This window comes from Strix uralensis, chromosome 19 (genome assembly GCF_047716275.1).
Source record: "Strix uralensis isolate ZFMK-TIS-50842 chromosome 19, bStrUra1, whole genome shotgun sequence".
NCBI lineage: Eukaryota > Metazoa > Chordata > Aves > Strigiformes > Strigidae > Strix > Strix uralensis.
In genome coordinates this window covers 12,085,247-12,100,175 of record NC_133990.1, presented here as the reverse complement: position 1 = coordinate 12,100,175, position 14,929 = coordinate 12,085,247, and the positions used below count along the sequence as shown (strand labels likewise).

The following is a 14,929-nucleotide window of genomic DNA, read 5'->3' as shown; positions in this document are numbered from 1 at the left end:
AGCAATTTAAAAAATTTTTTTTTGTTTTCAAAGGAAATTAGGTTTATTGGACTCTGCTGTGTATGTATCTATATGCTCTCTCATTTATGAATATTAAATTCCTGACAATAACAAAACCCAAAAGCTATGTTGGGAAGAGAGATCTAGTAGCTCCCCCTGCTAAGGTAAGCTGAAGCAGAAGCTCAGCTGTTATTAAGAATCAAGGAACCAACACAAGGCCTCACCCAGTGGGACAGACGGACAGACCAGGATTCAGGTCATGTCTCTCAGAGTGCCGCTCGGCTTAGTCAAAGTTGATGTCACCTGGCTTGCAGTGCACAGGCAAGACAACGCTCCCCAGAAATGGGAGGGTCAGATTAGTGCTGTCCAGGTTTGGCTCCACATACATTTGGCAAATGAGCTCCAGAAATTAACTTTCAAGACATAAATCCACAGGAAACCAGGTTTCACATGTTCCATGGCTTAATATATTATAAATACTGCAATTCCCCCTCAGCATTCAAGTTATTGTTTCCAATGAACAGCACAGCAGGTCACTAGAGGTTGCAGTAGTAGCGGTCCCAAACTTGAACATAGGAGGATAACTAGCACACTTGTAAAATACATATACTGTATTCTTTTCTGGAGGTAAGTCTGCACAGAAAACAGAAGCCTCCAACTGCTTCCAGCTAATAGCTTTCTTCAGGTCAAGTAGTAGCAGTCTCTGCACAGACACTAGAGATACTGCAAGACTCTGACAGGGATTATTATACCAGATATTCTACCTAACAGTGAAATAATGTTTATACTCTGCCCCTCAACACTACTGGTTTACACTATGAAGTGACCAAAGGAGCCCTTCTAATTGCAGGCTTTCATCTTAACTCTAGTAATATTGCAAAGGCTATACTGGAAGTTTCTCACGAACACCTCATGAGTGGGCAGTACAGCTTTAGAATCCAATTACAGAAGAAAAAAGGGGTGATGAAAAAGCCCATATTTTGATTTGTTTTTAGAGAAAGCTGAAGAAATTCCACAAAGCTAAACTTGCAAAAGAAAATGTGGAATTTCACAGAACATCTACTATTTGGTCCAAAAATATTTTAATCACAATATTATGATCACCTTCAGGGAAAATATGATGACAAAGAGAAACTTCAGTGACAGCTAATTTCTGTGCCAAAGGCAGAAAGATTTTAGGCAACAAGAAACAGAAAAAGAGACTTCTGAAAATACTTCATTTACTTTATAAGCAGATTAAGATCTTCGATTGGCATAAAATAACTGCACTGAAGTCAATATGTTTATCCACTACATCTGCAGGGGCTGATGGAGAGCTGAAATGAAGGAGGGAGGGGACTCAACCACTCCTTCAGCATGTGACAGCATCAACCACACTGGTGGGAGGCAGGAGGAGGGAAAAAAGTGGAGAGAGGGTAATGCTGCCTTAGCTCTACCTCCCCCATCCTCCCTTTTTCCCTACAAATCCACCCTGGCAGAAGATACAGCTTAGAATCTAATTATTTGACTTTAGGATTTCTCTTGTCTGTGAGAAACTGTAAGTCCTCTCCTTTTTCTCATTACTTCAGAGTGAGCAGATTTGAAAATGGGATTTTCTGCAGCTCCTAGGAAAGTTATATACCTAAATCCCACTTTTTTTTTTTTTTAAATGTGCACCTATTAGCTCTTCTTTTGGAAAAAAGAAATTAAAATCTTACTATGACCAATTATAAAGTTCACAGTATCAGATACAAACTTAAGCGGTAAGGCTACATCTGCTGTTTTCCACTGTGTGGTATATTATCATTGTCTCCTACTGAGAGCTGTGAATTTCTGCATCCAAAACTCAAACCACAGTTTTTCTCCCCCATAGGTGAATGCTTGTTGAACTAGGTGCCTAATCTTAGACACCCAGACCTGAAAATGTTAACCTTAAAGTCTGTTGGCATCTCTCAGAAGCTTAGGAGTAAGAGGAACCTAGTCTGGCTGTCTGAAAAGTTTCATTCAGATTGCTTTAAATATTTTGTGGATGATTACAGTCTGAACATTTGACTACATGCCACTTCATTAGACTTACTCATTTTTTTGTTCGTACCATAGATGGGAAATTAAAAATGATCTCTTTAAAAACTCTGATATTTAATTTCCCATAAGATATGAGAGATATTCAGGGCAGTGTCTGGAAAAAAATTAGGATAATAAGGTGTATAAATCTCTGCTTCATTTGAAACAACGCATAAAAGCCAACCCCACATTAATTTTTTTGCTGAAAGAACTTCAATAAGTTTTAAAGTAAGTGTTTCATTTACTGCCACATGCCACACATACATGGCAAACAGTTTATACAAACCACAACACTCAGCTGTTCCTGGTTAGGTAAAACAGCCCTCCTCTGAACACCCAAGCTGCTCTCGGTTCCCTCGGGACTCTGATACAGGGTGCTGAGCATTTCGGCCTGACCCAAGGGAGAACCTACATACATGTTTTACTTCAATCAGGTGAGCAGTTCTTCTGTGGAGGTGCTCATGAAGCCTAGGTTGAGTATGTGCTTCAGACTTTGTGGCTCAGACCAGAATGCTCTGCACTTTTGAAGACAGCTTAAGTACAACGTAACTATCCCTGACCTGGTGGTCCAGCCTTAATGTCTTCTTCATGTAGTTCTTAGTGAACTTTATTAGACTTTCCAGTTAACTGGAATACTCCACTGTGTATATACACAACTGTATTGGGTTTGTGTGGCAAGGTTTTGGTAGCAGGGGGGCTACAGGGGTGGCTTCCATGAGAAGCTTCTAGAAGCTGCCCCCACATCTGATAGAGCCAATGCCAGCCAGCTCCAGGGTGGACCCGCTGCTGGCCAAGGCCGAGCCCAGCAGCGACGGTGGTAGCGCCTCAGGGATAACATATTTAAGAAGGGGGAAAAAACCTGTGCAACTGCAGTGGAAGAGAGGAGTGAGAATATGTGAGAGAAACAACTCTGCAGACACCAAGGTCAGTGAGAAGGAGGGGGAGGAGATGCTCCAGGCGCCGGAGCAGATTCCCCTGCAGCCTGTGGTGCAGCCCATGGTGAGGCAGCTGTGCCCTGCATCCATGGAGGTTAATGGTGGGGCAGAATTCACCTGCATCCCATGGAGGACCCCATGCCAGAGCAGGTGGGTGCCCGAAGGAGGCTGTGACCCTGTGGAAAGCCCGCGCTGGAGCAGGCTCCTGGCAGGACCTGTGGCCCCCTGGAGAGAGGAGCCCACACTGGATTAGGTTTGCTGGCAGGACTTGTGACCCCGTGGGGGACCCACCCTGGAGCAGTTCATGAAGAACTGCAGCTCATGAGAAGGACTCATGTTGGAGAAGTTCATGGAGAACTGCCTCCTGTGGGAGGGACCCCACACTGGAGCACAGGAAGAGTGTGAGGAGTCCTCCCCCTGAGGAGGAAGGAGCAGCAGAGACAGAAGGTGATGAACTTACCACAACCCCCATCCCTGCTCCCTGCTCTGCTGGGGGAGACGAGATAGAGAAAATTGGGAGTGAAGTTAAGCCTTGGAAGAAGGGATGGGTGAGGGTGTTTTAAGATTTGGTTTTATTTCTCATTATCCTACCCTGATTTGATTGGTAATAAATTAAGCTAATTTCCCCAAGTTGGGTCTGTTTTGCCCAAGACAGTAATCGCTGAGTGATCTCCCTGTCCTTATCTTGACCCGCGAGCCTTTCATTATATTTTCTCTCTCCTGTCCAGTTGAGGAGGGGGAGTGATAGAGCAGCTCTGGTGGGCAGCCAGGGTCAACCCACCACAATAATGGATCCGGATTCAGTAAACTACTTGGTGAAAAGGGACTCTTCACACCCTTCTGAAGCCAATGGCCTGCGAGCAGAATCAACAAGACAGAGGGGAGAGATACCTAAGTGCTTCTAAGGCCATGAGAAAGGTTTCTAATGTAGCACTAAGACTTAATTTAGGGCTTGATTATAACTAAGACAGTGAGGCTTATTTACAAGACCTTCAAGGTTCAAGTCAATGATGTCATTTATTGTGCAAGTATTACCTACAAACCAAGTTTTTATCCACTTATTCCAAAAGGACATGATGAACTTGGAAGTCCACTCAATTTTAAAAGATAGTATTTTAGCTTGTCTCACCGGGCTATAAAGTCCGTCTACTAATTTATGCATGTTTACAGTAATATTTATTCAATATTTTCCAGTATTCTGTTGCTGTATGAAAGAAACAGAGTGCCCTTGGAGGAACAAATCTATGCAATGGGCAAAATAAAACCAACTAGATATGCAGTATCTCTAAATGTCCAAAGCAAACTAGGAGGGGGAGTGAAGGAAAATTATTTTCTGTCCATTTTTCACTCACAGACAATATTATGAAGTGCTTGGAATACCAGAAGGTTCATTCTGAAACAGAAGAGTGATGTTTACACTGGCCCTTATATAAATATGTATTGGTTTTATGTACTTCTTTTTCCTAATACTTGAAGTTAAAACCAGCTTATTTATTGCTGAGAAAGGTGCTGGCTTTTTTTATTGCACAGGTACAACACAGCAGCTTGGCAAGCATATTCTGAATCACAGTCTGTTCCATCCTTTGTTCAGAGAAATGTGTGTTCAGAGCTGCATGATTGGGGGTCCTATGAAAGGGTAAACTCTAACCTGAGCCCTGGAAAGTTGCTCTGCCTTAACTAAAGCAGACCAACCCAGCGAGCAGAATCTATTTCTACTGGTAGGCACAAGATGTTTGTGCCTACATAATTTACTGTAAAGTAATTTGCACCACACCACGCAGTGCAGCAGGCACTTTCGATTAATACAGCAGAGTATGGCCCTTGCATTTGCTGCATCTTCCTCTGGACTGTGGTTTTGCATCCAAACCAGGTAATAAGTTGCCAGGTGTAGGTCAAATATAAAGATAGTACTATGCCAGAAGGAAAATACTATTAGTGTTGTATCTGTACAAGGGACTAGACGGGTTATATTCTCCTATATTAAGCCCTCCCCCACAAGACAAACAAAAAACCCCAACAACAATATACCCTTATTGCTACTAAATCACAAACAGATCAAACATCCTCGTTCCTGTTTCATTTCTCTCTTTGCATTGAGAATCCTTGCAAGCATGTCAGTTCTGGTGGTGGCTTTGTGATCTGGATCCTGCTTGGTAGGATCTATGCAGAGACCAACAACTCATTCTACACAGCCCACTGTGCAGGCATCAGATGACTGTGGCTTTCAGTTACTACCTCTGGATTGAAGCCAGAAGCCTAGCGGTGAAAAGCTCTTTATACCATTACCAATCCCCCGAGCCACCCAGTCCTTCTCCATTGCATACAGGTTTTTAGTGTTGTGCCTTAAGATCTGTTCTGGTTCTGAGTAACGTTCTTTGTGATGGGAGTCTTGCCACTCCCCCTCTCATGAGGGAAAAAAAAGCTGAGGAGGGAGTGTGAAACCTATTTTCAAACTCTGTTATGATTATCTGATGCAGCTAGTACTCTTGGATTCTCTAAGGGAGAGACTTGAGTCCTGGGGAATGTCTATCTTAGGTGAAGAGTAGGCTCCAGCCTAGCCAGTGCTAAGATCTGTGCACCTTCAGTCCGTAGTGTTGCCTTTAGCTTGGTGGTAGCTCTTGAACAGGAGCACCCACACACGGCCAGAGGCCCTCACAGGGATGGCTGTTAAGCTTTCTGGGATTTCTGCAGCTTGACTGGGCCCAAGTGCACACACAGGTTGGTCTGGTCTTGCATGTTGGTTCAGAACCGGGCTTAATGGCAGCAGAACGTGCAACCAGTGAGCCCCCAGAGCATCTGTTCTCAGCTGGTTTCCATCTAACTATCCACCTGAAGAGTTAGAAGCTAAATTGGGCCACCTCTGCAGGTCCTGTCCTCCAGTTCAGCAGAGACATGACTCACTGTGACGTTACACACATGCAGACTTCTCTTCCAGTATCTCTCCTCTCAGACTCTTCAGGAAACACATCACATAGAGCAGCTGCTTTTCCCCACAGAGAACTAGCTGCGGGAGACTTACCAGTAATACGTTGGTACCCAGCCTTCACGAAAGAGGGCTGTAAGCTGCTGATCCTGCAATAACACCTCTAGGGATTTAGAGTCTTTAATGTTGATTGCTGAATATTTCTGTTCCCCTCTGAACCGTTCCAACAGTTGTTTCAAGTGAATGTATTCATTCCCTTCCTTTTAACCATTGGAGCTTCTTGCTTGGTCCGGGAGCAAGGAAGAGGGAATGAAAGGGTCTCTTCAAATTTGCTGTAGCTGCTCTCCTAAAAGAGAGCATTGACACAGATTCTGCAGCTCTCGTGTGTAGTAAGACTCCCAGAGGACTTGCATGCACAGAAAGACTGCAGGATCCTTGTGGGCACTCCAGGAAGAGTGTGGCTATTCTCCTCCCCGCTGGATGAGAGTATCGTATCTATTCCTAGCATGGATCTACCAGGTGGCAGCATTCCCCTGCCAACATACCTTTGGTTTGGCTTACCTTGAAAGCTATGATGTTATGTTATATGATGACGTCATTATATTTATTTCAACTTTCGATGAAGATTCCTGGCAAATCTCCGAGCTGGAATATCTTCTTTTTAATGGATCCAAGATCCAGCCAACATGGTGCAGATTACATTTATATAACACAACCCAAGTAAGGTGAACTGCTAGGAATTTTTTTAGCAGCTGTTGACGTTACTAAATTAAGATTATTTCTCTATTAAAACTATGGAAGAGGAAAAACTTGTCCAGTATTTATACAAACACTACTGCTCTCATTTCTAGCTGTGGTTATTTTTGTGATGACTCCATCATGCACTCATGCAATCTCAAGAATTTATCTTTGTGGTGGTATTTTGAAAAGGATAAAATGAATCAAATATATTTTTTCAGTCAAGTACGCCTGTGAGGACACCACACTTTAACGGTATGTGTAACAAAGTTTTCCGAGTTGGTTATTTTTCTTCACACTATCTGGTCTAATTTTGAATGAGCTTATTACAAACATTTGGACAACTTACTCCGGTCTACTTTTTTTTTATCCTTTTATCAACTGTGTTACTCTTAGGACTTTCAAATTAGCCTACAACATCACAACTTTTGTTGAAAGCCACATGCTTTTCCTGATAAACAGAAGTATAAAGCGTTTGAGAATGCTACATAAGATACAGTTCTGCACTGGCAAAAATAATGGCTTGAACGTTAAATCAAATACCATCAGGGAACCGCCCCTTGAACACTGGGCCTTAACTTTACTAGATTTTGAATGAACACATGGTGTGAGAGAACAAATTATTCTGGATAAAGACTAACTACGCTGACAAAGAAGATGAAGTCCTGTACTCCTCACAAGGAACTGCAGCACATTGGTTAAAGGACTCAACCGAGGTTATGAAGCTATGGCGGAGCTAGAAATGAATTTAAATTTCCAATATTATGCCTTAAGACACTAAAATTGCAAAAGAAGAAACTGAAGAATAACTAAAAGCATACTTTCAACCTTTCCCTTCTTATTTCTTCCCCACAGTGGTCTCTGTGAGGTCTTATGATGCCACTACAAAGATCAGCAAACAAAAATTGGCAGTGTTATGAATTGATTTCAATTTAAAATAGCCATAATTCAATTTTGCTTTAAAAACATATTACAAAATCTAATATTAAAAAGATTTGCATAGAAACATTCATCAGAAAGATATTTTATTTGTTTGGCTTGAAACACTTCCACTACAAGCCAAACATTTCAACACTAGGGCAGGAGGACCAGAAAGTGAACCTGACCAGAAACAACAGTGAAAACTACTAGTTTATTTTTGCTCTACCAGCTGACAAAATGTAGTTATTTAAAAAAAAAAAAAAAATCACAGGCCTTGTGGATGGTGAAACTTGATTTTTTTAACCCAAAATATTCTTGTAAATTTATTAGTAACAGGGTGTTATTATTTGAGAAACCATGTATGTACATATGTCTTACTGATTACAATGACTATCAGATTAAAAATAGGACAGATATGGTGATAGATATGACTATATTAACAACATACTTATTTTACACTCGCCTAACACAAATACACACATCTCTCTGCACACATAAAAATTCAAAATCTTTAGACGGTCAGGAGTTGGCTTCCAGATGAAGTCTCTGTTTGCCCCATTGCTTCGATCACAGACAGATAAATCACTGGGTGAGTCCCCTCACTAAGGAGTGGGAATATTACTTTAGTAAAGTTTGCTAATGGGGCAAAGGACCTTGTATTGTAATCCAGTGACATTTTCAACCTTCGGAGAACTTTTGTTGACATTCCCGAGTCCCTGGCTGCCATCCCAGCATGAAATAGTTTCTGTTCACATAATTCTCGTGTTTACCAGTCATGAAAAACTCTTGCTTTTGGCTTTTTTTTTTTTAAATAAACTTTTTTTTTTTTTTTTGCAAGTGAAACTCTGTCTAAAAAAATATTGGCCCCAGGCATAGAAGGTTTTGCATAAATTCATATGTGATGAATGGCTGATTTTAATGTTATTTGGGTATTTGTCAGAACCTAACAAATATACATGGTAATGGTGGTTCATAAACTTAAACATCTCAATATACCCTTTCTTCTAGAAATAAATTACGTTTGTTTGCCCTGCCTGGAGTCCTAAGGTAGCCGACATTAGGAATATTTTAAATGTGATCATCCATCCAGCATGTCTTTCAGGCGCCACGAAGATTAAATGAAAGAATCATAAGATGAAGGTCTTTAACTTTTAATCCTTTTACAATGAACCCTTAGATAGACATGGGGGCAGGGTGCCTTCTATGTGAGTAATAATGCCTCTGTTCCTCTTCACTAGGTTAATGAATACCCTAAATGTCCCAAGATCTGATTTTTTTTTCCAAACTATTGAAATTAGAAGCAAAGAGACGGGTGGTAAAACGCACCGAAAGAGTGAGAGAGGGAATGAATATGCATTCGGAGATACGCGAACTAAACGTTAGAGAAAGCAGGGCTGGGTTGTGTCAATGAAAGACCCACGGGTTTAAAATAATTAGCATAGATTCCCTCACAGTTTGGGAAAAAAAAAAAAAAAAAAAAAAGGTTTTTTGATTCCAAGATAAATAAGGAAAAGGCTTTCTGCACTGTCAGGGAGCCTTTGAAGAACACGTGGAGAGTTTGTTTTTGCAGTTGGTATCTATGAGATACTAACCGTCGGGTCTCCCAGCACGTAAAAGCCAAATACTTCGGTAATTGCAACGGGTCCTTGCAGAGCCGCGGGAGGACAGTTAACGCGCCCCGCGGAGCACAGCGCGCCCCGCGGGCCGGGGACATCCCCCCACCGCCGGTGCCCCGCTCCGCGGAGCGGAGAGCGGAGCGCGGGGCCGGAGCGGAGCCCGCGGGGCTGGAGCGGAGCCCGCGGGCTGCACCGCGCCGGGGGGAGCGGGCGGCCGGGGGGAGCGGGCGGAGCGGCGCCGCGGGCTCCGCGGAGGGCGGGCCGGGGAAAGCGCGGCCGCGGAGCCAGCGCGCACCGCGGAGGCAGCGGCGTCCCCGGGCGCGGCGGAGCCCGGTGCTCCCAGGCATGCCCGAGGGAAGCGGGGCCGGGGGGTGGGGGGCACGTCCCTGAGCGGCGCGGCGCAAGCCCCGGGTGGCCAGTGGAGAGCTCGGCCGGGGGCTGGCGGGAGCCCAAAGAGTTAACCGGGCTGCGAGGGGCGAGCGCGGCCGGGCAGGGAGGGTGTGCGAGGCTGTCATAGGATCAGGCTAATAACGTGTCTGCGCTGAAAACCCCCAAAGCCCAAGGGTCAAGTTTCAGCAGTGTCCCACCACAATGGTAGGTGTGAAAGACACGTGTCCCGTTGTAAATGAAATGTCAAGCGGTTAAAAAAAAAAATCCCGACCCAGCTGCCACCGAGCGCGCCCCCGCCTGCGCGGCTGCGGGTGAGCGGCTCCGCGGGGGGACTGCGCGGCCGCGCCTCGCCCGCCCCGCCCGCGGGGCCGGGACCCGGGGTACTCCTGTGGTGGCGGTGCCAAAGATGCCCCTCGAGCAGAGTCCTGAGCAGGTCCCCACCTCCCCCTGCCACCGCGAAACGTCCCGCTGAGCGTGGAGAACGAGGAGGAGAGAGAAGAAAGCCCCCCCGAAGGTGGCCAAACCAAAAAGCAAACAGAATCCAAACGGCTCGTGTTTTAGTGGTTGACTTTAATTCTGCACTGCACTTTTACTACAAGGATATAAAGAATAAATAGCAGATACTCTTCATTTACATAGGATTAAGTCATTCAAACTGTTCTCTCTATTTACAATAACATTGTGCTCTAGGCGTTTTTTCACTTTTATTTTAAATCTAAAGTCCATAAGGAAAAAGAAAAAAACCTCACACACACGTTTTCCGAATAATGGAAAATAGCTTTAAAACGTTTTCTTATCAAAAATTTTGGTTTGTATTTTTTAATCCTTTTATTAAAAAAAACAACAAAACAAACAAAAACCCCAACAAAAAGACTACTTCGCCAAAGCGAAGCAACTTCTCTCTGGAATATAAATACAAAAAAAAAAAAAAAGATACATTAGCAACGATCAGGGTAATAGTCTTAAAAATACAGTAGACGCTGATTATTTCACGTATAATACTGACCTTTTAATAGTATATTAAAACGGTGCCATATATACACACAATATACATTCTCCTACACGTTACAGTGCATTACAACGTTAACCAGAAAGCAAATGTCTTTTATTTTTGTTGCAGCCAAGGTCCACGTGAGTCCGCCGGAGAAGGGGCGAGAAAAGGTAAGTGCAAGCCCTAGCAGGAGCACTTGCACTCCGAAATGATGGGGTACTGGATGGGTATCCATGTGCACCTCTGCCCTCCGCGGCGCTGGCACCTCCACCTCAGGATCGTTAAATGCACGGACTTGGCAGGTTTGCAAACCATGCCTTCTGGGACTGAACAAGACCTTTTACTGTAGCAGCTGCCCACTTTGACATACCGGGGCCAAAAGCGGCTGCCGAGATCGTTCCACGTGTATAGGACCGGGCAGAAGGTCTGGGACCAGAGCCACATCTGCAGCTTCCTGCGCAGCTTCTTGCTCAGCCTGTGCTTCTTGCCCGGCTGCAGCCCGTCGTAAAACTCCAGCCCTTTGATTTCGCTGGGCATCGCTCCCGAGGGTCTCTGCCTGAGCAGCAAGTCCAGCTCAGCTAGATCGTCCACCCCCAGCCGGTCCTCGGGCAAGGAAATGGCCATAAAGTTAGGGTCGAAGTGTCCGCCCATGAGGTTCCTTAGCAAGGTCTCGTTAAGATCCTTCTCCTTGGGGTCAAAGATAGGGTCCGGGTGCTCGATTAGATCCACCAAGGGCAAGTTGTCGCTGGGAGCCGGTCGGATGTGCAGATAGTGCTGGCAGGCGCCTTGCTCTAGCCGGAGACCCAGCACAACCACCAAGGCGTATATAGTCACAAGGCACTGGGAATGATCCATCCTTGGGAGAGCGGTGGGGGGGGGAGAGGGGGGCTGGGTTCACCAAACAGCAGGGGAAGAAGGTGCAAGCAAAGACATCAGAAAACTTGTACGGGGATATCCAAAATAGCTTGTCTTTAAGGGGGATCACCTCCGCTCCCCGCACCACCGGCAAAGACAGCCCCCTAACAAGCCCGGAGAACAAGCCCCCTGCAAACACTCTCTCTTGCAGGCTTCTCTATAAAATTTCTCCTGGTGGAGCCGCTCCAAAATTCTGCTGCTGCTTCTCTTCACCCTTCCCGGGAAAGGGAGATGCCTCTTTTTGTTGCAAATTCTGCTCGCTGCTGCTGCTCCTCGTTGTCTGCCCGGGCGTATGGAAGAAGTTGCTGCCGATTCTTCCTCCCCGCTCCTCTCCGCCGTTTGCAAAGCAGCCTCCTCAGCAGCAACAGCAGCCACGCACGTTGGCACCAGTTTGTCTGCTTTGCAAGGACCCAAAGCCTTTAAATTTCCTGCACTTTCAGCTTCATCTCCATGGAAACCACAGACTCTCTTCGAACCCACCCCACCCCCCTTAAAAAAAAAAAACCACACACACAACGCAACCCCCACTCCCACAAAAGTCCAGGAGAGCGCGGCTTCCCCCTTCCCACCCAGCAGGCACCCTCTGCTGGGGAAGGCTGAGGCGGGAGCCGCCGCTGCCTCCCCCCCCCCCGCCTTCCGCACGCCGCCGCTCGGGCGAGCCCGCCGCGCCCCAGGAGATGCTGCTCCCGCCGGGGCAGCCGCCGGCCGGCCCCGCTCCGCCGCCACGGCACGCTCCCCCGGCCGCCGCCGGCTCCTCGCCCGGCCTCGCTGCCGCCGCGCCGGTCACCCCATGGCTGCAGCCCGGGCAGCGGCGGCGGAGCAGCGCGGCCTCTCCCGCTCGGCCCCGCGCAGTAGCGCGGCCCGCCTGCCCGCGGAGGGCTTCCGCGCTCTCGTTGCCCGCGGCCTCCTGGCCCGGCCGGCGCTCCCCGGCGGCTGGGGGCTGCTGGCCCGGCTCCGCACCATGGGCGCCCGTGATGCGCTGCACCAGCGCGCCCGGCCGCGGGGCCGCCGCCGACACCGGCTGTGCCCGGGCGCAGCGAGCCCTCTGCTGGCGGCTGCCCGCGGGCGGGCGGCTGGCCCGGGGAGAGCGGGAGGCGGCGGGCGCCCCGCGCACCCCTCGCGTTTTTGCGAGGATGAAGGTCCCGCGGCGCGCCGGGCAGCGCGGGCGGAAACGCCGCCGTGCGAACCCTCCGGGGAGCACCGCGGGCGGGAGGAGTCGGCGGCTCCTGCGGACGGTGCCCAGAGCGCGGAGGACTCCCGCCGAGCGGGACCCTCGGAACGGAGCCTGCGGTCCCCCCGAGGAGCCCAGTGGCCCCGCTCCCGCGGCAGATCATCCCGGCAGGCTGCGGGGCTCCGCTGCCCGCCCGAGCAAGCACTCCGCATTTTTCTAGGAAGGTCTCTAAGAGTTCTCCGTCAGAAACACAATTCCCAGTTACACCCCCAATCCATATAGAACAGACGAACAGTCTACCTCAATAGCAAGTACATAAAACAATTTAAAAATGGATACTAAATGCTGCTGCCATTGCACACGTACTGTCTCACAAAGCGCGCTCGCCAGGCAGCACGCTGCAAGGGGAGGTGAACAGTCTATTACGGGTTGAGTAAAATTTCCTGAAGTGCTTGAATCCCATTCCTGCAGGCTATTTAGGCACTTAGGAGCCTAAGTTTAATGAGACTGAAGCTTAGCCACTTCACCTAAATTATTTATGCATTTGTTTAAATGTTAACCTTCAAATTTAGGTTCATTATGAAAGTAATATATAGATCGTATTACCCGGGTTGACTGTTTTTTCTAAAAATTAACTATATTTTTCCAACTATTTTCACTCCCTAAGTTAACTTTAAAACAACTCTTACGTTGCTTTATTCCTGAGCAAGTAGGGCATTTTATAAATAATACATAACTGAAATAAATGACATGAAAAAGATGGAAAACTGGCCGTAGCTCTATACTGTAAAAGAAGCCTCACAGTGACACTTGCTACGACTACGTCAGTCAAGGATCTGCTGGAGTTTTACTAGATATTTTTTCACCTGGAAGTTTAGGTCTCTACCTTCACCTAGAACCTGATAAACTTTCATTGCTGAAACTTGGCATACAAGTTGTCCCTGCAAATAAGTGAGAAGCCACACCTCTTATCTTTTGAAATCAAATTCCCCTGATTCAAGGAGTGGAAACTTATCAGGAACGAAAGACAGACATTCTGCTGAATTTAGGACTCAACTGGATATGACTTTGATGCTGACCTGAATATGAGCAGGACACGGAGGTGCTCAGGTCTGCACAGAGCCAGCGAGTGAGCTCAGACACAAGACACATTTGGCTCAGGTTCTCACCGAGGTCTTGGCCTGGCCACACCACACTTCCACTCCTGCCACCTGGGATTGAGCCTGGAGAAGATGCTCCTCTGTCACTGAGCTGAGCTGATCCCTCTTTTATTCACACACACTCCATATTTTTGCCCACCCTGCAGGACAGAATGTTTCTTGCCACACAGAAGCATAAGCCCGCACTCAGAGCTCATCAGCTGATCCACTGGTTCTGGGAAGGACTGATGTGACTGGTTCCAGGAGGGAGCAGTTGTTTGTGAGGATGGCTGATGAATCCTAGCCAGGTGGTAACTGGTTTTTTGGGGTGCCTGTCAGCCTCTTTCTTTCTCTTTCCTCACTAGGTTCCTAACTCCAGCCAATAAGTCATCTGTAAGTCACTGCAAATATTTCTGAATTCACTTTTAAACCACCTTGTTTGAACAAAGCATAAATAACAATACTAGGTTAAAATAATAGTGTTTCGAACAGAAAGCAAAAATTCAGAAGTTATACCTAATGTCTTGTATTTCTTCTTTAATAATAAATTCAGTTTTACTCAGCTGGTATTTGCAAACGGTTCTTTAACAGTTTCTAAGGTGTAAAAATAAAGCCTCTAAGGCCTATGTCCTGTCTATTTCACACCAGCAGTGTGTTTAAGAGTCCATGCTCAAAACTGTGATCCTAAGCAAGCACTTGAAGACCTTTCTCTCCTGAACTGAGTTACCTGCAGGAGGAAATGTCTTCTGGGATGGGGCAGGTTCAGACGGGCTGCCTCTTTAAGGCACACCGATTTGTTCTGAGTGGAGCAGGCTGGGGCTCAGTAATTCCTCAAGCTCAGGTGCACTGGTAATTCCTCAAGCCTGGGGTGTGCTGGGCTCCTGGCAAGGCTGTGAAAGCTCGAGGGATGCAGAAGTGACAGAAATCACTTGTGGCCCAAGAATTTCTTGGTGGAATGGCTGATAGCAGCACTGGGAAAGAGCTGCCAGTAACAGCTCTGCTAGAAGTCTCTGGGTCAGAGGGAAAAGAGATTTGGATTCTCATCAAACTGGTTTATTTCAGGGTTCGCTGAAAACAGCAGTAAATGAAACCTGGAGGTAAAGGGCCTGATCCAGGCTCTGTGTGTGATGCCAGCCCTTCCTGGGGC

The 14,929-nt window shown here is 46.8% G+C and overlaps 1 protein-coding gene across 1 annotated transcript; it reads right to left on the bottom strand.

The window, feature by feature from the left end:
- Positions 1 to 10,116: 10,116 nt before the first annotated feature.
- NOG (noggin) lies at positions 10,117 to 11,898 on the bottom strand. Its single transcript, XM_074889032.1, has one exon. The coding sequence runs from the start codon at positions 11,410 to 11,412 to the stop codon at positions 10,741 to 10,743; it is 672 nt and encodes a 223-aa protein (XP_074745133.1). The 5' UTR covers positions 11,413 to 11,898; the 3' UTR covers positions 10,117 to 10,740.
- Between the last annotated feature and the right edge of the window lie 3,031 nt (positions 11,899 to 14,929).